Source organism: Genypterus blacodes, unplaced genomic scaffold (genome assembly GCF_046128005.1).
Source record: "Genypterus blacodes isolate CSIRO-AG114 ecotype Tasmania unplaced genomic scaffold, CSIRO-AGI_Gbla_v1 ptg000053l_1, whole genome shotgun sequence".
Classification (NCBI taxonomy): Eukaryota; Metazoa; Chordata; class Actinopteri; order Ophidiiformes; family Ophidiidae; genus Genypterus; species Genypterus blacodes.
The window spans coordinates 1,307,561-1,328,601 of record NW_027466865.1 but is presented as its reverse complement, the minus strand read 5'-3'; the positions used below and the strand labels follow the sequence as shown (position 1 = coordinate 1,328,601).

Genomic DNA, 21,041 nt, shown 5'->3' with positions numbered 1-21,041 from the left:
TTGCGAGAACAAGAACATGATTCAAATTCAAATGACTGAAATACTTAATTCAGTTTTATCCCAAAATAATAGTTGACCATGAATGATTTTGATCAGGCTCAGCTTCTAATAAGCTGCAATCATGTCAGAAGCTCCATCTTTGCACACTCATGTTGTAGCAACTGAAACGAAGTTCCAAAGAATCTAAATGTCAGAATTTGGGGAAATCTTAACAAAATGATTCCCAGAAAATTAGCAAACAATGAGGACAGTAAATCAGAGTGTCGGCTGTGTTTGGTGTTGCATCATCCAACATTGTTCAAGTGCTGGAACAAGCCAAGTCTATAAGTGATTCTGTCATATAATGTGGATAATCTAAAGACACCTAAGGGACATTTAAGGGCACATCTAAATGTCTATATGTCCTCAAATGTTGTGGACGGCCTTCACTTGAGGTTAACCTGGATCCACTAGGAAACCTCATTTTGGTTTGGTAAAATATATACAGTATATATGGTGATTCAGAAGACATTGGCGTCTTGCAGCTGTACATTATGACCCTGCCTAGCATGCGGTCAAACATATATACATGTATGACCACACAGGCAGACCTTTCACACTGAACATGGAAGCAGGAGGAGCAGCAGGAGGAGCTTCACTTTACTGCAGCAACATACTGATTACAAGCTTGTTTTTACAGCTAAGCACTGTGTAATTACATATTATATCTTGGGATAAAGTATTTTAACATTCCAACAGATTTAGCTCGGCACTGAAGAATTAAAACTTTGCCTTTGTGAAATCCTGATTTCATACAGAGAATAATAGGAAGAGCGTGAACATTGTGTAGGAACGTGTATCCAGGCACGTCTGCTGCTGGAAGTAAATGCAGGTTTTCCTGGAAGCAGAAATATCTTCAACAGGTTTGTGCTACTGTGGTCTGCTGCCCAGAGTAAATATAGAGGCTGCGGCCGCTTGTCTCCCACGCCTCTGTGTTCCCTCTGCTATACAGTTTCCTCCGTGCTTTGGTGTGGTGGATGGGTGGCCTCCTTCCATTCGACAAATTATAAGCTCCTCAGCACCAAACTCTCTGTCTCCACCCCAAATAAGTAATGGCTGCTCCTCTGGCTGCTAAAATAGATCTGGTACATGATGGCGAATGGTGAAACAACTTAGACAAGCAGACGTTTTCTTCGCTGTCTTGTAAAGAACACTTTTAATCATGTTTTGTTCCTAAATATCCTTTTTGTTGTTGCTGCTGTTGCAGGACTTGGAGAAGAAGATGAATTTCCACATCACATGTGTCACCCTGCTTGTGCTGTGGTGTGGCGGCTGCCGTGCCACTCCCATGTTCTACAACATATCCATGGACGGCAGTGGTGCCGAACCAGAGCTGGAGCTCCTTTTTCCAACCTCTATCTCCACCCGAACACCCGCTGACCCGGTCCCCTCTGCAACTGGCGCCCCGACACTCACTGACACCATCACCACAACCATGATCCGCCTGAAGGACTTTGTCTTCAGCCGGGTGGTGGACTTCCTGCAGGAGAATCTGCTCATCATCATTGTTGTGACCTCTCTTCTCATCGTCATGGTCTTTATCATCTGCTGTGCTTCTGCTATGAGCCATAAACGCAAGCTGGAGGCCTACAAGCCGCCTCCTCATCCGCCCAAGAAGAACATGGCAGATAAGCCTACAAAACGCAAGAATTCAGGTGAGATGCACGAGAGGCCGTGCGCTGTGGACCACGTCAAGAGGGTCCACACTCACACACAGAGCGTGGCCTCCCCCAAGAACCTGCGCATGCCCTCCAAAGCCCTGGTGGGAGAGAGGGGGAGAGACGTCAGGTCATCCCCTCGCCAGGAGGTCAGACATGTCAGAGAGGCAGAAGAGGTGGTGGTGAAGCGAGAGAGGAGAGAGGAGCCCAAGCAAAAAGCGCAGCTGAAGCACAGGGAGGAGGAGCAGCAGAGGTCCGGCGGCTCCTCCAGTCAGCCACAAGTCTGCACCTGCCATCTGAAGAGGGCCAACCACTAGATTCACACCAGGACCAGGCAACTAAATTACAACCTATTAGATATACATACACTACATTAAATAATATCTAAATGCATTATGATCCAAATTAGAATAACTTTTATAGCTCCCAGCACAAATGACTTTAAGTGACGTGAACTAGACGTGAAATAGAATCTATCAGTTAATCTAAATATCTATGAACACGTGAAGTACAGCCAATGTTTCATCCAAAACCAAACAAAAACAAAGTTTCAAAAAGTAAATTAAAGCTCTACTACAATTGTGACTGCAATTGTCCCTCACATCTCAGTTGTTTGACTCATATAACCGCAGAGGTGCCTGAATCTTTACCTCTTTACCTCTTAGTATGTGAGTCAACAGGGGAACCTGAAGCGCCCCCTGGTGGCCAAATCCAATGACTTTAGAAATTCCTGCAGTCAATGTCAACAGTCCAAGTCAAATTGTGTCAGTAGTTAGAAGGCAGTTAGACGCTTTGCTTTATTCACAGATGGTACTCAGTTTGAGAAGCACTCAGAACCTCTTTCTTCATGCATCACTTGCTGGTCACCTGGAGGCCTGTTTGTCTCAGGTGATGTGGCTTGGACCTCATGATGTGTCAGTGATGTAGTTGGGGCTAAAGCAGTTGGTTTGATGATCATGCCACTGTGTTGGTGAGGGACCATTATGTAGCTATATAGATGTTTTTGTTATTGGCATTGTTTAAACATTTGAGAAAATAAGAAGAATGCTTAAAAAAATCCAATTGCAGCGGCCTGCAACTTCAAGTTTTCAACGTTTATGAAAGAGAAATGACAAAATACGCAAACTATCCTTAACATTCTTGATGTCACCGGAAAATTGAGGGCATTTAAACTTGGAACTACCTAAATACTGAATACTGAATGACACATTTCCCTGATCTGACAGATGAATCTCCTCCAGCATCTTCTGCTGCTGAGAGTCTGAATCATTTCAGGCTTCAGTGTCTCTCTCTCTATCCCTGGTCCGGCTTTTGCATCTTGTATCTCGTCCCACACAGACGTCTCAGAAACAGAAACTTCAGCGTGAAACTTCTGTGAAAGCTGACAGCTGTTAATGGGAGTTTGTGTTTTGTCCAATCAAATCTATGGTGCTGTAAATAAGCCGAAATGATGATGTGAGTAAACTTGATTTATTGATCTCAAGTGGTTAAATTCAATCTCTTCATATTTACTTTCATATTAACTTCCTTTTTTTGGTACTGTTTTTTCTTCTCATTTTGTATCTTACTTTGCAACCTTAGCCTTACAAAGTGTTGCTACTGTGTATTTACTAGGTAGCAGAACCAAACTCAGCATCAATCGTACGTGCTGAGCATTTATGTGTCTAAATATTTATTTCAAACATTATGAAAAGCTATTTTAATCAGTTCTTTGTGAATCAGTGTTGGAATTTATTTGAAAGCGTAACAAGCAAACTCGTGTCTAAGATAATTTATAGGAACGTGTTTTTAACAGAATTCTTTTTCTTGCCTATAGTCATTAACATAAGTAAAGGGATGGAGTGTTGTTGCGTCATTGGCTTGTTCTAATTACCTAAAATCTAACATCTACATCGAATTCTTTATTTACTCATTTATCTAATTTGATTGATATTACACTGGAGGAGAGCAACTCACTGTCCCATTGTTTATGTTAATGATTATTCAAAGCAAATGTGTCGTATTAAATTTATGGGTCAGATTGAAGTTTTAATGCTTTTTTCTCATGTAACCTCAGATTGTTTGTCCTTTGATCTTTGGAGATAGATGCTTCCTCTGTGAGTTTGACTGTTTACAAGACGACTGTTCCTCTTTACTTATATTTAATAAAACGGTTGAAGTTGGCGGAGCTGTCGTGATTGAAGCTGTACGGCGGAGCTGCTGGAAACAGGAACAGATTCCAGATGACAGACGTACGCCGGCCTCGGCCCTTTAGAGGAAACCTACGATTAGGAATGCAGGGAAGGTCAAAAATAAGAGGAGATTCTCGCTACGTGCACATTATAACTGTGGAATCTGTAATTTTCAGCCATGTCCACTGGAGAATCATGGGTGGCTATTTTAGAGGTAATTACCCAACTGTCAGGTTTGTGATATCTGCTGTGTGGAGACAAACTCGCTCGCATTTCTATGTATAGTGGAGACAATGTACACTGTGTTCACGTCTCCTTCACATATTTGTCAAATGTGATGTTCCACCCAAACACAAAGAGCAGAAGTTATTAGAGACCCTTTGTCCTTCACTGGCCACCGTACAAGATTGGGTAAATATTTCAGCAGCAGTAAAGCAAAAACATGAACACTTTGCTCAAAAACATGACGTGATGACCTGATGTCGCCTTTTCACAAATCTTAGAGACACTGATTTGTTTTAGTGAGGTAAAAAATAAAAAGTGAAATAACATCTCTGCACAATAAGTGAGGATAGTTTAATATTACTATTGTGTGAACAGACAGTGTTGATTTGCCATCATTTTATATGTAATTATGTACCTAAAGTTTTCATTTTAAGTTATTTCCTACATAAGAAATGTCTGAAAATGGCTGAAATGGTGTAAACGTGTCTTGAGCACGTTTCCGGTTAAGAATAAAACGCTCTGTCAGCTGTTTGAGGCGTGTCAGTTTGTCAAAGAGCAAACATCAAAAGATGATGACCCAGCAGCTCAGAGGCAAGCAGAACCATGCGGTGGCTGAAACGTGAGCTGGGCCGGAGTCCTGCGCTGGGGTCAGATTCCCTGTTCTTTTGCTCTCTCAACAAGGTTCTAAATAATTCGAGAAAACACAAGCCCTTCACTTTCACTCTTCCCAGCAGGTAGTAGGCATCACATGAGCACAGGACCACCCGGCCAGGCTCCATCACACACCCGGACGCTAAATCTGTCCCTTTGAGCTCCACCGCAGGCCCGCAGCAAACTCCACCTTCCACCTCGAGCTAGGATAAAGGAATCGTTTCGAATTGAATTTCCCAGATGTTCCTGCTGTTTGAGTTTCAACCCTAACCCACTTGCAAAGAGGAGGAGCTCCTTGTCAATTTAACTGGCCGGGAGGATCCAGAATGAGTAATCCTGCACCTTGGAGGTTATCATGAAACATTAATGAGGATCTGCCTGGGATTCTTGACAACCGTGACTATCTTTAGAGACACGGGGGATCACGTCAGGACAATGGGACGACAAACCTGCCAATCTCTGTGAAGGAAGACGATAACAAAGGCGTAGGAGGATGGTAAGAAGCAGAGTTGTGTTTGAGAGACAGCAGGTGAGGCTATCAGTCTCCTGGCAGCTTGTGTTGGATGCTGTCAGTCATGCAGGATTGTGATCTCTCCTCCTCTAACTCTCACAGTGAGTCATGCCTTGGCGTCCTTTGCTACTGGTTCTCCAAGTCTGTCAACTAGTCTTACTCGCGATGTCTTCCTGTCCCCCTGGCTGCTGCTGTCCCCGCCCCGGCTTCTTGGTGATGTGCGAGTCCCTGGGGCTCAGGTCTCTTCCTCGCTCGGTCCCCCTCAGCACCTCTGCCCTGTCGGTAGCCAGAAACCAACTTTGTGACGTGGATCACCTGTTCCGTCCTTACTTGAGCCTGCAGGAGCTCAGCCTTAGTCATAATCAGCTGGCCCGCTTCCCCCGTGGGCTACCTGCTAGCCTGGAGTCACTGCAACTGCAAGAGAACCGCATCACCTATATCACCTTTGGGGCTCTGCGGGAACTAGGGAACCTCACTCGCCTGGATCTGGAGGACAACAGAATCCGTGCCATCCAGCCTGGGGCGCTGCAGGGCCTCAGGAAGCTGCAGATTCTGACACTGAAGGGCAACAAACTGACCAATCTGCCCACCAATCTTCCACCTTCACTCACCCACCTGGACCTCTCTGCTAACTGCATCTCAGCCCTGGATCTGCCGTCTTTGTCTGCACTGGTCAACCTGCAGGTCCTGAAGATCAACAGCAACTGCCTGCGTTCGGTTCCTGAGATGGCCTTTGACAGCTTACCGCGTCTTCGCTCTGTGGACCTCACAAACAACCTGTGGGCGTGCCAGTGTGACATTTTGTATCTTTACCGCTGGCTGCTGGGCGGTCGGCTGAAGATGGCCACAGACCTGGTCTGCTCTGAGCCGGTCCATCTCGCTCACCGTCTACTCCTCAGCATATCGGTCATGGTAATCTGTCCTCAAGTGCTGAGGCCAAATGACATCCACAGACAGGAAGTCTCCTCCACACGGAAGCAGATGTTGGAGATGCCCACAGTAAAGCCCACAGCGTCAGGAGTCCAGAAGTCACTTGAGATGAAGAGTTTGGCAGTTTCACAGCAAATGAAAGAAACATTTGCCACAGCTGGAGACACGTCAGAAGCTCAAAACACTCATGGGGACGTCCCCAGGAAGACTCGTCTCTTACTCCAACACTACTCTTTAGAGACTATAAGCTATGAGGAGTGTCTGTCCCTAAATGAAACAACATCACTGCCCCATGTTGAGACCACATCCACCTATAAGGAGGACACAAAGTGCACAGAGACCACAGGGAGGGACCCTCAGAGCATCACCGCCTCAGAGGACACTTTGACGGGACCGGGGTCTCTGCATTCTACAAACAGAGACGTCCCCTTGCCTACTCTTCCTCCCAGGTCCCCCACTCAGCACAGCACTGCGGCACTCGTCTCCCTGCTGGCTGTGTTGTGTGTGTTGGTAACTGTACTAATACTGACTGTGCTACTTGTGCTGAAAAAGGTACTCCTGCATCAACAGAGGGTGGCGCCACTTCCACAATCTTAGAAGAAGGATTCAATAGAAGAATTCAACACGGTCAACTCCAAATATTTTTATTATTTCATTGAAAATAAGTCAGTTGCATGCACAGCCTCACACTCTGTCCTGTGTCATACTGAAAGACCAATGACTCTATACAATATATCAAGCCAAATAAAGTCTAAATGCCAAAAAAAAAAAATACAAATCCACCTCAGCTTATTTAGACTACATCTGATTTATACTTAATGAAGGCAATATATTACATGTGTTCAGCTTAATCGAGGATCACAATTGTCTTACAAGTCCAAACTCACATCAATCAAGATACCATTTCTGTCCATCTGGTGCAAAACAAATGCAGACATTATACGCCTGAATCCTGGCTAGGGTTTAAAAGATTGATATTAGTGATCGAGTCCTGATCGGGTTCTGATTGATGATTTAAAATAGAAGCTGTCCAAAGAGTTGTTTTGAAAGCTCAACTGGAGCTCAGGCTGACATGCTCATGTTGCGTGTTAAGTCTGAACACTAGAAACTCAAAGCGATATCATTTACAGTTCAGTGAAGCAGAGGAAGCCCTCAGGAAAGCCATTAAGTTTGATGCTTCAGCTCGATACATGAAGCACCAGTTTAAGCTGCGTGTAAACTAACTGCTGGCTTTAATGCTCTCGTCCTTCTTGTCTTGTTTCAGTCTGTAATCTGACAGGGCGGCTCTGATGGCGTCTTCAGCAAGCACTGCGAGAAAAGGAGAGACGTTGTACAAACATTGTGAGAAAGAAACCAACCATGAGCCAAACCAACGCAGAAGTGGTATTAAGTTTATTTTTGTACAGGATAATTATAACTGGGTCCTTGACTTGAACTTACTGGAGCAGTGAAGCTTGACTGGGGGAAGGCGGAGTTCTTTTGCGATGTCGGTGTTCCTGATTTTCAAGGCTTCATCGACCTGCAGGATGAAACAAAAACAAAAACAAAGAAACAGAGACTAACTCAAAAAATTCAACACAGTAGCAATGTTTACTTTTCAGTCTTTGTGTACCAACTCACCGATTTACCCTTCACCCACTCAGTTGCCAGAGAACTTGAAGCGATAGCCGAGCCGCAGCCAAAGGTCTTGAATTTGGCATCCACTATTTTTCCATTTTCATCCACTTCCACCTGTAAATCATTCATCAAAGGTTCAATTCCATTGCTACAGCTGTTAATTCTAGTTAAGACTTAACCATGGTGATGGAATCTTCACTGTTTGCATGGTAACAAGGTGACCGGATGTAGTGTTTCATGTATCCAGGTTGATGACCTCCATACCTGAAGCTTCATCACGTCACCGCAGGCTGGTGCGCCAACCAAACCGGTCCCCACATTTTTGGAATTTTTGTCTAGAGACCCAACGTTCCGGGGGTTTTCATAGTGATCCACCACCTTCAAGAAAAGTCACGTAATCAGAAAATACAGCTCGCCAATGTTTGATTCTGTGTTGTTGTTGTTAGTTAGCTCGCATATGGTGACGGCGGCTAACTACCAAACCGTCACCTGCTACAAACGCACTACACTTACTTTGTTACGATTATGTGTTAAATATGTAGAACAGGGTGAAAGTATTTTACCTTCTCGTGATAAGAACACAGAACATTCAGCCCCGGGCGGAGAAACCTTCTGAATAACAACAGCGAGGACGCGGACTTCTGGAGAGACAACGCCGCCATGTTGGACGGTGATGAACGGAAACTGCCGAGTGAACACGGACGACGTGTTTTGTTGACAATCACGGAGGAAGGAGGAAACCTTCACGGAAAGGTTGACAGCCCCCTAGCGGGCATATCCTCTCCATGCAATTTTTTGGGCAATATACAGTATATTTGCAAACGAACGAAAACACAAACATTATGGATATACAACGCATATAGTATTATTTTTATATCGAGCAAACCATACCGCTGTGTAAAAAAATATTTGCTTAGTTCTTTGTCTCGCTTTCTGATACCCTTTAAACTGAAGGAAACCCACTTTAAAAGCGTAAAACACAACCTGACAAGGCCGCTGTGTTCGTTATATATTACCTTTAATATGTGTACTCTGGCATGACAACATATTCTATTTCTTTGGAGCATTTCTCGTTTTGTTTGTGTTTCGGCGTTTGCAAAATTTCCTCAATTGAATTACATTTATTTTACTAATCGTGTTTCCATAGTTTGATTACCAACTCAGGTGAGATCAACGTAAATTTAGCAACACATGCGGAATTATTACAACAGTAAATGTAGTATAATGCAAAGTAAAACGTGTAGTCACAACACACTTTATGCGTACAACATGCAAGCAAATGCAGTGTAATCATGTATGTGTGAAAACATAAATTTAATAAATGTATTAACAACTACTCAATCATAATAATCTCATATACAATATTTACAATATTTATCTCTCATTTTATGTAACATGTATACTTGTTGTCGGAATAAGGTTAATAATTTACACGTTCAAAATAATAAACGATTCAAAAAAATCTAAAATTTAAAAATCAAAAATATAATTGAATTACTAAATAAATAACAAGCCAACCACATAAATAAACAAATGAATTCATAAACGCGAGTAAGCAGCTTGTTGTAAACACCCACGGTGAGCTCCTCCCCCCTCCATCCGGGCATGTTAGCTGCTAGCACACAGCCTTTCAACATGGCTGCGCCAAGCAACGCAGATCCAACGCAGTCGTTAGACATGGAGGATGAAGATGCGGGGATGGAGGAGCGGGAGATGGAATCGGACGAAGAGGAGGCAGAAGGCATTGGGGTCGAAAATTCCGACGAGGAAGAGGACGATTCATCGGAAGACGAGAAAGAAAATGAAGCCGAAATCCAACGACTCGAGGAGCAGGTAGTTAGTTAGCACCTAGCTCAACGAAGTTAACGTAACCAACATTAGCTCAGTCAGGTAAAACTGAATGAATGGCTGCTAAACACACTGGCAATAGTTAATCAGCACCGGCGGGTCAATTGACTCCATCCTGTGGTCTGAATATTAATTTATTATGTAGCTGTCCCAACTAAAAAAATTAAAATGAGTGCGCAGTAGCTACAACACATTTGTGATTAGCTCTTGAGCTAATTGTGGATGCTAACGTCTCCTCCTACTCCCCGCGCGCTCTTTCTTCTCCACTTTACTGCAGAATGCAAAGCTAAAGAATATACCTGTACCGGGTATGTTCGGTACAGTTGTGGACTCAAACGGGACACATTAGACCGGATTTAAACTTGTCACGGTGGAGTGTGTTGTGTATGTCATGTAGAGATTGGAAGGTTCCCGGTTCGATTCCCCCTTAAAGAGCCTGAACCCCTGAATGTGCAGCTCTTTGCCTGCTCGTGAATGAGCAGGCTGCTACAGGTTGCTTAAACATTTAGATCTGTACCTTCATAAACTAATCATTGTATGTTATTATGTATGATAGTAGTTGCTGAATTAATTTGATTTTGAATTGCTGCCAAATAAAACCAACGAAACCACAAAGTAATAATTTAAGTTTGTATTTACGTTTTGTCATCTTGTTCAGCTTCTCACATCAAATTCATCTCTGTGATTCTTTTCAGCTCTCAATAAATGCTTTTGACTACAACTGCCATGTGGACCTCATCAAGCTTCTCAAGCAGGAGGGAGAGCTGCTTCGTCTGCGTAAGGCGAGGCAGAAGATGAGCGAACTCTTCCCTCTGACTGAAGGTCGGTGCATATCTGATCATGTTTTATTAACAGCTGCTGGAATTCAGCATTTCTTTCGGAATTGTCGGAATTTCTAACCTAGTCTGATTCGTCTTCCAGAGATCTGGCTAGACTGGCTCAAGGATGAGATCCGTCTGACTGAGGAGGAGCCTAACAGGGAGAAAGTCTACGAGCTGTTTGAGAAGGCTGTGAAAGATTACATCTGTGAGCGCTCCGTGTTATTACTACTTTGGACTTCACACTCAGTTACAGCATGAATTTAATATTGAGTTACTTGTCTTTGTGCTAAGGTCCCGATATCTGGCTTGAATACACACAATATTCAATTGGCGGCATGGGATCACCGGGCGGGATTGAGAAGGTTCGATCCATCTTTGAGCGAGCCGTGACAGCCGTAGGCCTTCACGTGACCAAGGGAGAGGCTGTGTGGGAGACGTACAGAGAGTTTGAGAATGCCATTCTGTCCACTTTACAGGTTTGAAAGCCATCACTTACACACACTTCCTGTACACGATTTCAATTCAAATGCCAGACAAAGCTTGATCATGAAATGGAGAAGTCAGGTTTCAGAACAGTGCGTGAAACATTCGCAAGCATGACTTCTTTTTTTTTTTAACATTTTCTCTCCTGCCTTCACGTTCAGCCTCCAGCTGGCAGAGTTCCCAGCCATGACGAGCAGGAGCTGATGAACACTCAGCTTCAACGCATCCACAAATTGTTCCGCCGCCAGCTGGCCCTCCCCTTAATGGGTATGGATGCCACCTCCTCTGTCCACAGGGTTTGCTGCAAAGTGATTCTTTTGTGGTGTGCAATTGCATATTATGGCTTACTGGGGAAATAATAAATTACCCCATTTAAATGATTACTGTGGGAGAATCTGAAGCACAATCACCTTGAAAAGGTCCACCAAGAGAATGTTTCTCTCCAAGTCCAGCTGGTCTCTCAGTTGACTGCTGGACTGGACTCCACATGGATAGTGCAGCTTTGTGTCAGGTTGTTTCTTGCCCAGCTAAATGGATACCAGAGGCATTTCTGGAACATACTTATTGGAAGTATGCCTTGAGAGAAGGTAGTATACATGAAAACATAAGGTAATGTTTGCTTTCACCTCACTCGATAAAGAGTCGGGCGGCAACAACTGATTTACAAAATCAATAATAAAACATTTTCCTTTCTGGCTATAATATCATCAGGTACAGAAACACTTAAGCACAGCATATCAGGTTAAACACAACTTTGTCCATTGCTTGCTGCTACTTTACTGCTACCAGCTTCATGCTGTTTGCAAAACAGCTTATGTGAGCAGAGGAGAAGGATTTAATCTTGGTTCTCTCTCTGTGAAAGGTTGTTTCAGGTTTCCTCACACCTGCACATCTATTCCCAGTGTTAAGTTTGTTTTCTGGATCACAGGAATGTACATAAAAGATGAAGATGAATGTAGTACACATCTTATGCATGCCCATGCAAAATGTACATGGTTCTGTTCCCGTTTTATTCAAACAGCTTGATTGGTTAAGAGTGAGCACTGCACATTATATTTTAATTCAAGTGCTGTAAATAAATCTTTATAGAAATATACTCAAATTATCCAAGTAATCGACTGAAAAAAATCAACAGACTGATTTATCAAAGTACTACTTAGTTGCTACTGTAATGTAAACTACATAACTTTGCTGTGTTGCAGACATGGAGGGCACGTATGCAGAGTATGAGGAGTGGTCTGAACAGGGGGTCCCTGAGCCGGCCGTGCATCTATACAAGAAGGCTCGGCAGCAGATGGAGAAGTGTCGGGCTTTGGAAGAAACACTGGTAACCGTCTTAAAGTCAAGTGGCTGAAATCATGTCTCACTGTTAACATTTGTTCATTTTTGTCCAGTCAGTGACTTGTTATTACATTGTTATTACATTGTCTCGTTGCAGCTGGTAGCAGAGCCTCCCAAGCTGGCCGAGTATCAGGCCTACATTAACTTTGAGCTAAAGGAGGGAGACCCAGCACGCATCCAGATGATCTACGAGCGAACCATGGGAGAGAACTGCCTGGTACCAGACATGTGGGCAAAATACAACACATATCTGGTGAGTGTTGTGCAGCGTTGCTTGTTTATAGTAACATTATCAGTAAGAAAAAAGTCTTAATGAACTTGTATCTAGCGTGGGACCGTCTAACGTTTTGCCTCCGTGTTTCCTCTGGGCTCCACAGGACCGTCAGCTGAAGATCAAGGACCTGGTGCTCTCCACGCATGAACGAGCTGTGAGGAACTGCCCGTGGACCATGGGGCTGTGGAAGAGCTACCTGCAGGCCCTGGAGAGGCACGGAGCCCAGCATCACACTGTCTCAGGTACGAGATGTATGTCCCCTCTCTGATGGGAAATGTGGGGCCCAGTGAAGCAGCTGTCAGTAAAAAAAAGATTGGAATGGATTCATGTTGAGCTCTTATATTTGCGGTGGTAAGTCTTTGACTGTGTGCGGTTTGTTTGTCCCTGAACCGATTGCCTTAATTCTTTGATGTTGTATCTTTGTCTTCCCCCAGACGTCTTTGAAAAAGCACTGAATGCAGGTTTCATTCAGGCCACAGATTACGTGGAGATCTGGCAGGCGTATCTGGACTACCTGAGGAGACGCGTGGATTTCAGCAGAGGTGAGAGCGTCTGCATACAAAAGCCGATTGTGTTTTCGGCGGAGTAAAGAGGTCTGACAGTGTTTCTGTTTGGTAGAATCAAGTAAAGAGTTGGAGGAGTTGCGGGGAACCTTCGCTCGGTCGCTGGACTACATGAAACAAGACGTGGAAGAAAGTAGGTGGACTCCAGCTCTGGCGAGTTTTAGTTTGGTGTTTCTCTTCGTTCAGTTCACTAATTGTTGTGCTTCTGCAGGGTTTGGGGAAAGTGGAGATCCGTCCTGTATTATAATGCAGATCTGGGCAAGAATAGAGGTAAGCGTCGCTCCTATGACCTCGCCTACTTCCTGTCCTTCCTGTGCTCGAATTGTGCAAAACCTAACCCTTTATTCATTTGTTCTCTCTTCATAAATACAGTATCTTATATTTTCTTTTCATCCTTCAAGGCTCTCCACTGCAAGAACATCCAAAAGGCCCGAGAACTGTGGGACAGTATCATGACTAAAGGGAACGCCAAATTCGCAAACATGTGGCTGGAGTATTATAATCTGGAAAGGTCAGTCGATGCTCGTCCGGCTCCATTGGAAGTGTGAAACCACTGCCGCGATGCCTTTGTGTCTAAACACTTAAGTCTGTTGTCGTGTGTAGGTCTTACGGGGATCCCATCCACTGCCGTAAAGCTCTCCACAGGGCGGTCCAGTGCACCACAGACTATCCCGAGCACGTGTGTGAAGTCTTGCTCACCTTCGAGAGGGTCGAAGGTGAGTGAAGCTGCGGAACACGGTTACAATATAGATGGGAAATATTGACAGTTTTCAGGAGTAATTCTGATTTTGTGTTCACTCCTCGTGCTCAGGCTCTTTGGAAGATTGGGATTTGGCAGTGCAGAAGACTGAGACCAGGCTGAACAGGGTTAATGAACAACGGGCCAAGGTAGGAGCGCGTCAGCATTGTGCCGCGCAGCTGTGCGGTCGTGCCGCCGTTGGCTCACGTCGCCGTCTTTTTGCCCATCTGCTAGGTGGCAGAGAAGGAAGCCAACCTGGCTCGCCAAGATGGGGATCGGGCAGACCAGCGACGGAAAGGCAAGTCGGAGAAGAAGGTGCAGAAGAAGGGCCAGAAGGGATTTCGAGCAGGGGAGAAGAGGAGAGCAGAGGAGGACGATTATCAGGATGAATGGAACAAAGAGTCGGGTAAGGACAGATGCATTACACAGTGTGAATATTAACGTTGTTTGGCCCTCGATGTCTTTATTCAGCGTGCGTTATCCAACCTGTGTCTCCCTCTGTGACAGGACAAGCTCCTAAGAGGCACAGAGGAAACGGAAACCCAAACACAGAGGACATGGAGACGGAGTCGGGCCTGTTCGGGCGCAAAGCAAACTCCGGCTCCAAGCCCCCGCCGGGCGCCAAGACGTCCCAGCGGGGAGCGGCAGCTACCGGTCAGAAGCAAACGGACGACAAGCCCGAGCTGCGAGACGACAACAAGAGTGTGTTCATCAGCAACCTGGCGTACACGCTGGAGGAGCCCGAGGCCAAGCTCAGGGCGCTGTTTGAGACCTGCGGGCCAATCAATCAGGTGTGTAGTGACACTACAATGCATGTTCTTCAGCCTAGGGGTGTCCCCTCTGTGCTGATGTCATGATTCTGTCAGTGATGTCATCCAACAACAAGTTACAACAGTGACATCATCGTCTAAGCTCCCAGTAAAGTCGCTCTCAAAACAGAAACACTGCAATATCCCAATGTGCAATATGGAACCTATTCCATCTGCAATTCTTATCTATATATTGTTGTACTACTCTACTTTTTATTTTATTTTTAATGCCCTTATTGTTTTGTATATTGCACTATCCCCTTTGCTGCTGTAGCAATGTATATTTCCCCGTTGAGGGACGAATAAAGGATTCTCTTATCTTAAATGTTACTAAATGATGTATTTCAGACTAATATGTACCTTCTGAGATACTAATGGTCTCATTCATCTCTGGCTCTTCCAAGGTGCGTCCTGTCGTCAGCAACAAGGGAACCTTCAAAGGCTACGGCTACGTACAGTTTGAGTCCATGGTGTCTGTCCCTGAAGCCCTGAAACTGGACAGGCGAGAGGTGGAGGGCAGGCCCATGTTCGTATCGCCCTGTGTAGACAAAAACAAAAACCCAGACTTCAAGGTAAATACAAAAGACTGAATGCTGAGGCGAGTAGTTTAGTTTTATTAGTCCAACTTGTAAGTCGCCTCATCACATGGTCGTTTCCCTGCAGGTGTTCAAATACAACACGTCTCTGGAGAAACACAAGATCTTCATCACCGGGCTGCCGTTCTCATTCACCAAGGAGCAATTGGGGGAGCTCTGCAAAGATCACGGCACCGTTAAAGACGTCCGTCTGGTCACGTATCGCTCAGGAAAACCCAGGGTGAGGCCTCAAACAGGGAGGACAGTGTCCAGATGTCTGTCCACAGGGCAAAGTCATGCAGTATGCAAATGATTGTATTAGAATGGGGAATGAAAGTGAGGCCGTGTTGACACTGTGCTGTTGTGTGTCTGCAGGGTCTGGCATACGTTGAGTTTGCAGATGAAGCCCAGGCTTCTCAGGCTGTCCTCAAGATGGATGGCACGGATGTAGAGGACAACAAAATCACCGTTGCCATAAGTAACCCTCCTCGCAGAAACATGGCCGGTTCCAGCAAGTCCATGACAGACATTATGTCCCGCCAGGTCTATGGAGCGTAAGTTTGCAAACACCCAGTGAAAAAGTTTCGACCGTATTGTGTCTAATCGTGCTGATATTGTAAATTAAACTTTTCTTCTTCCTCTTCATCCTCAGGAGAGGGAGAGGACGCACCCAGGTCTCGATGGTCCCTCGCTCGCTGCATCGACAAACAAACAAATGTGAGAACGGGACTGCAGCCGAGTCGAAAGCCGGAGCCAGCGGCGGCGCAGCACCTGCAGGCGGCGGATCTGCGCCTCAGGCCAAACCGCTGTCAAATTCAGACTTTGCCAAAATGTTTCTCAATAAGTGAGATGACGAGCTAGAGACGATTCTGGTCTCCTGTCAGCCTGCGATTATGTGATGGTGATTTTTGGTTGCCCGACGTCCCTTTAAGCCAGTCTCCTCATCATGCATCACCGCCTCCTTCATCCCTAAACCCTCTGACATGAAGGAACTTTTGTCCAGTTTGAAACGTTTTTCTTGCTTGTGTTTGAAACTGGTTGGCAAACCGTTTTTATAAAGTGTATTATTTGTTGGTAAATGTGTGTTGCCAGGTGTGCTCTTTTGTTGTGTCGACCGTGTGAAAGGGTGAAAGACAGACGCTTGGGGAAGAGTATTTTTATAAACTTTGAACAGCCAAACTGGTGAATATGCAAGCGTTTGGCTCTTCAGATGTGTGTGTAATATAGTTAGTGAGTGTACATAAGTGGACTGTGTTGCAGTGGTGGGGGAAAACATTCTCCAGGTGTTTGTAGGAAACTTGGGAATCTTGTTGTGTAACTTTTTTTGACTGCTAAGGACACAGCTAATAATACTAGAAATGACTGACACGGAAAAACAATGTGTTACATCCATCAGCATCACACAGCACATTCAGCTACTTGTTAAGGACATAAGGGTATAAATATGAGCTCTCACTGCTGACACATGTATGGATACATACACTTCACTCACTGCCGCCCTGCTTTCTGTATTTTCATACACGTGAGACTCTTTGTGTATTTGGTATTACCATAGATTTAATGTTTAGCTTTACTTAAAAACATCATGGAGAATAAACATTTTATTTATATTAAAAAAACAGGATTTAGTTTAGGTCCAGAGAATGATGTTATTGCTCTCCTTTACATACTGAAGCAGGGCTCCAATGATCAAACTAGCTACAGTATATTGGTTATGTGAAGCACTATTTGGCATGTGGGTAAGTATCAGTTCTCCTGGCACGTCTTAGTTTCACAGAAACGTGTGTAAGGTTACTTTACATGTCTCCATCATTGTAATACTGAGTGTAACGTGTGAAGTTGCAACAGCCAAGCATCAATGCAGCTTTGAATTGCACACACTCCTGTTGAGTCAACCACTGATGTTACTCTGCTACTGCTCACTTCTTATTGGTTGAAGGTTTTATTAGTGTTAAGAATTCAGATTTCTCTTGTTGTAGTTTGTAACAAATGAATACTTTCAGAATAGAGGGAATACAAGCTATATGTATTGCTATCACCACAGTGGCCTACTCTAAAAACAACTATATGCTGTATATATTTCAGTCTCACCTTCCGTTTTATGTCCAACTAAATGGTGGTGTGTGTGTGTATGCGTGCATTGGTGTCTAAGTCAGTTCTAGTCTTATTTTCAATTTGATATACAGGAAAGTAAATGTCTATTTTACTTGTTTTATTCAACTGAGTACTTCCTGTCCCATAATGGACCCTTGTGTCAGGTCCTGTGAAAAACGAGTCATCTCATGTTGCTTTGATTTTTCATTGTCTAAAAAAATCGTTTGAATAAAGACGTAAATCAACTTTGTCCCCAGATGTCACTCTGAACTCTGAGGCGCTCTCTGACCTCTTCTTCTAGGCAGGATAGCGACCTAAACGCACACCAATGAGGGTTAATGGAACCATTTTATTTTTTGTAATAAAATAAATAATCAAATATGTATGAAAGTGCTTTACAGTGTCAGACTTTGTCCCAGAGACGAAGGTCATGAACTAAAATGTCCACTCACTGTACACATTCTCCTCAGAGGAAACCCCATCATAATACAAATGTCAAGCTCACTTTGCTCCACAAGTCAGATTGTCAAAATGAACACCAGAGTCTGATGGTGCTTCCTATGGCACTAACCACAAATGGTTTCTATTCATTGCACATTAAATATGTTTAAGTTAAACCTAAAGAGCAAAAACAGATTAACAGATAAACAATGTTCCACACACAAGAGGGGGTAAAAACTAAATCCAACTGTTTGGATTTGTACGCATTTGACCAGATTCAGCAGTTGAAAACAATTTAAAACAGACGCATGTTGAGCTGAATGTGGTCCAGCGAGCAGCGTCTGTTCAGCAACATAGCACAGCTACTTGGTTGTGCTTTTCTTTGCTCTTATCTGCAGGTCAGTTGTGGATTGGGATGGTGTGTTTGCAGTCGAGGCAGGGCTGGTGCTGCCCGCCTCCTGGCAGCCCCACAGCGTGCTCAGTAGTAGAAATCAGCAGCGTGTCCAACGTGATCTCTGTACATTTGGCAATGAAACGAATGAAGGGACGTACGTCGCCCTCATTAGCCGTGTCTAGAGCTGCGTAGTATTCAGCCCTTTGCTCTTTGCGTATAGTAATTGGGGGATATCGCGCCTGCATGAGCACCAGGTTCATAAGCAGCCGGGACGTGCGTCCATTGCCGTCCACAAATGGGTGCACGTACACTAGTTTGTAGTGGGCCAAAGCCGCATACTCCACAGGGTGCAGCTGCAGGGCGTCCTCAGAGTTGAGCCACTGAGTCAGCTCTTGCATGTGTCGCTCCAGGTCCTGAGGATGTGGTGGAATATGGTGGCCCACAAATACCTGGCTGGTGCGGAGCCTCCCTCCCTCCACCGGGTCTACGTAACCAAGCACACGCCTGTGAATCTCCAGGATGTCACTGACAGTCATGGTTCCAGTTCTGGACAACAATGTGGTGTTAATGTACTTCATAGCAGCATCCACGCCGATGGCCTCGTTCTGCTCCTGCAAGCTCTTGCCAGGGACAGCGTATCGCGTCTCGATGATGTGGCGAATCTCCGACAGAGTCAGCGTGCTGCCTTCAATAGCCACCGTGTGGTAGATGTGGTGGTAGTACGTTTCCTCCATCACACGCCGCAGCGCAGAGTTGCCCTTAGGAATGGACATAAGCCTGCGCACTTTACTGTCAATAATGCCAAAGTGACGCTGGTCAATCTCTTCCACCAAGGGAAGAGTTCTATCTCGACTGACCAGAGCTCTCTCATTACACGGAGAGATGGCCAGGGCCTTGGTGTAGAGGTGGTCTGCCTGGACAACATCCTTCTCTTCCAAAATGGTCCCCAGCTCGGTCAGGGCATCTACAAAGTCTGGGTTCATACTGAGTGCGTGCACCAGCAGCTTGTGGGCCTTCTCCCTCTTCCCCAGCTTCTTCATCTCCTGAGCCTGGAGCAGCGCTGCTTTGGCCTCAAGCTCCATCTCTGCAAAAAGATGGAACACAGTGTCATCTCCAACATGTACAGAGCTAGGAAAAGTGATGATATCTGCAGGATAATGTAAACGTTTTACCAAATACTACTAACCAGGGAGTATATTACTTCTTTCTGGTGTCAGCTAATCAATGTGTAGGGTTGCTTATTGGTTTATTGACATTTTTATTGAACTGGTTTAGCCAAATATGGGTATTTATAAACCTAGTTTGGTGTTACATGCAGAGAAACCAAAATGGGTCAGATACTGCTCTTTACCTGAGAAGTACACTTTTCAATAATTTAACTTTCTGACAAACCGAAAATTGACTTGTAAGTAACATTTCCAGGTGGCTGTTGTTTCTGTTGTGGCGAACATGCACCAGATCGTGATCTATCTGGGTGCATATGCTGTCCACGTGTACCTTTGCTGGGCTTGGATCTCTGCGGCAGGACGTCCAGCGCAGTGAAGGGCACGGTGAGGCCAGTGGAGTGCGCGGCGGGCGGCTGCTGGGAGCCTCCCCACAGGTGGCACCGGAGCTGAGCCATGCCCGTCAGGGCGGCGCAGCACTGGTCCTCCACCCCCACCATGGGCAACAAGAGGGCCACCAAGGAGCCGAGCAGGACGCACAGTAGCGGGCCCCATCCTCGCAGGACACGGCCGCAGGTGTTAAACCACACCGTCACAGCAGCCATGATGAACCTTGGTTAAATGTCTCATCCTCCGGTGGGCCGCTCCACCATCTAGTCCCCCAGCGGGCAGAGCCGAGCGGCGCCCGGCAGCAACATAACAGCTGGCAGCCTGCTACACTGTCACCCGCGATAACTGCTCGTCTGCCGGTCAAATTAACCCCGGAGCGGCTTTGTCATAACAACATACCCCGTAATTCGTTTTGTTTAAACTGTGATAACGACTGAATCCACCATTGACACCGCAGAGGCTTCTTTACAGCGACACTGAAGTTGAGCCCAAAACAACACATCATCGGCTTCCTCGAGCGGGACCTCAAAACATGATGGAAGATGATTGGTCCACGGGACTTTAAAAAGCGACAGTGATTGGCTGAAAACTTAGCTAGAAAGGGTTCGTAGCTGTTTGTGATTGGATAGAACGCGGGCTATTTGACACAGAGTTTGACTTGCAGGAGGTTAATCTGCAGCGGTTCAGCCACATCAGCCACATCTGTAAACGTGGATGCTTTGGACTGACGGTTATGATATAACGGTCTTAAGAATGTTATCAATTTAGAATTACAAGAAATTTCAAAAGATGTTGTCAAAGGAAGAACATTCTTTAATTCCAACTGCTCTAGCTTTAGTAAGAAGTGTTAATCTGTTTTGAATTTAATTTGAATCAGTTCACATTTAATGAGTAATTCAGTGACAGTTGCGTCATTTCGGTGTTCCTACTTTGAACCAGTGTTGATGTAACGCATTTTGACATGGCGTCATTGTTATTTGATTAGACTGTTTCACATTTAAGGAGAAGCTTTGACGTGATGTTCAGCCTCTTTTTGTTTTCATCACAACTCACTTATTTCTTGTAATTTATATTGGATTAAAAATAATATTAGTTCTCATCCTGCTCATTCTAACAAAGGAGATGTGCTTTAATGGAGCTCTTTGGGGACTGAGTGTGAGTCTAATGAGCAGTGTGTGGAAACTAAAAAAGAAAGATTTTGACCTACATACGAAAAAAATGTAAAAATGTATTGACAAGTTCTTTTTTTTTTCTTCAAACCAAAATAAAACTCGTTAGGAAAGTTTGGAGGACTTTGCTGGTAA

The 21,041-nt window shown here is 44.8% G+C and overlaps 3 protein-coding genes across 3 annotated transcripts; 1 reads left to right on the top strand and 2 right to left on the bottom strand.

The window, feature by feature from the left end:
• Positions 1-6,813: 6,813 nt before the first annotated feature.
• Positions 6,814-8,516, bottom strand: iscua (iron-sulfur cluster assembly enzyme a). Its single transcript, XM_076151179.1, has 5 exons — positions 8,366-8,516; positions 8,067-8,180; positions 7,806-7,916; positions 7,626-7,704; positions 6,814-7,493 (listed from the first exon to the last, which is right to left on the bottom strand). The coding sequence occupies exons 1-5, from the start codon at positions 8,462-8,464 to the stop codon at positions 7,405-7,407; spliced, it is 492 nt and encodes a 163-aa protein (XP_076007294.1). The 5' UTR covers positions 8,465-8,516; the 3' UTR covers positions 6,814-7,404.
• An 892-nt stretch (positions 8,517-9,408) lies between these two features.
• On the top strand, positions 9,409-17,510 carry sart3 (spliceosome associated factor 3, U4/U6 recycling protein). Its single transcript, XM_076150772.1, has 20 exons — positions 9,409-9,635; positions 10,346-10,472; positions 10,572-10,676; positions 10,763-10,947; positions 11,116-11,221; positions 12,157-12,281; positions 12,393-12,548; positions 12,673-12,811; positions 13,004-13,111; positions 13,188-13,265; positions 13,344-13,402; positions 13,534-13,643; positions 13,736-13,848; positions 13,944-14,020; positions 14,106-14,277; positions 14,379-14,662; positions 15,085-15,252; positions 15,344-15,496; positions 15,631-15,809; positions 15,908-17,510. The coding sequence occupies exons 1-20, from the start codon at positions 9,438-9,440 to the stop codon at positions 16,101-16,103; spliced, it is 2,838 nt and encodes a 945-aa protein (XP_076006887.1). The 5' UTR covers positions 9,409-9,437; the 3' UTR covers positions 16,104-17,510.
• A 168-nt stretch (positions 17,511-17,678) lies between these two features.
• ficd (FIC domain protein adenylyltransferase) lies at positions 17,679-20,273 on the bottom strand. Its single transcript, XM_076150773.1, has 2 exons — positions 19,682-20,273; positions 17,679-19,268 (listed from the first exon to the last, which is right to left on the bottom strand). Exons 1-2 carry the CDS (start codon positions 19,950-19,952, stop codon positions 18,190-18,192), a joined length of 1,350 nt encoding a protein of 449 aa, XP_076006888.1. The 5' UTR covers positions 19,953-20,273; the 3' UTR covers positions 17,679-18,189.
• Between the last annotated feature and the right edge of the window lie 768 nt (positions 20,274-21,041).

Coding starts and splice junctions, on each gene's coding strand:
- iscua (XM_076151179.1), bottom strand. CDS start 8,464: ATGGCGGCGTTGTCTCTCCAGAAGTCCGCGTCCTCGCTGTTGTTATTC. Junction 8,181..8,365: donor TGTGTTCTTATCACGAGAAG/GTAAAATACTTT, acceptor CTTTTCTTGAAG/GTGGTGGATCACTATGAAAA. Junction 7,494..7,625: donor AGTCAAGCTTCACTGCTCCA/GTAAGTTCAAGT, acceptor CTTTTCTCGCAG/TGCTTGCTGAAGACGCCATC.
- sart3 (XM_076150772.1), top strand. CDS start 9,438: ATGGCTGCGCCAAGCAACGCAGATCCAACGCAGTCGTTAGACATGGAG. Junction 12,549..12,672: donor CAAAATACAACACATATCTG/GTGAGTGTTGTG, acceptor TGGGCTCCACAG/GACCGTCAGCTGAAGATCAA. Junction 13,266..13,343: donor GAAACAAGACGTGGAAGAAA/GTAGGTGGACTC, acceptor GTGCTTCTGCAG/GGTTTGGGGAAAGTGGAGAT.
- ficd (XM_076150773.1), bottom strand. CDS start 19,952: ATGGCTGCTGTGACGGTGTGGTTTAACACCTGCGGCCGTGTCCTGCGA. Junction 19,269..19,681: donor GAGATCCAAGCCCAGCAAAG/GTACACGTGGAC, acceptor ATCTTTTTGCAG/AGATGGAGCTTGAGGCCAAA.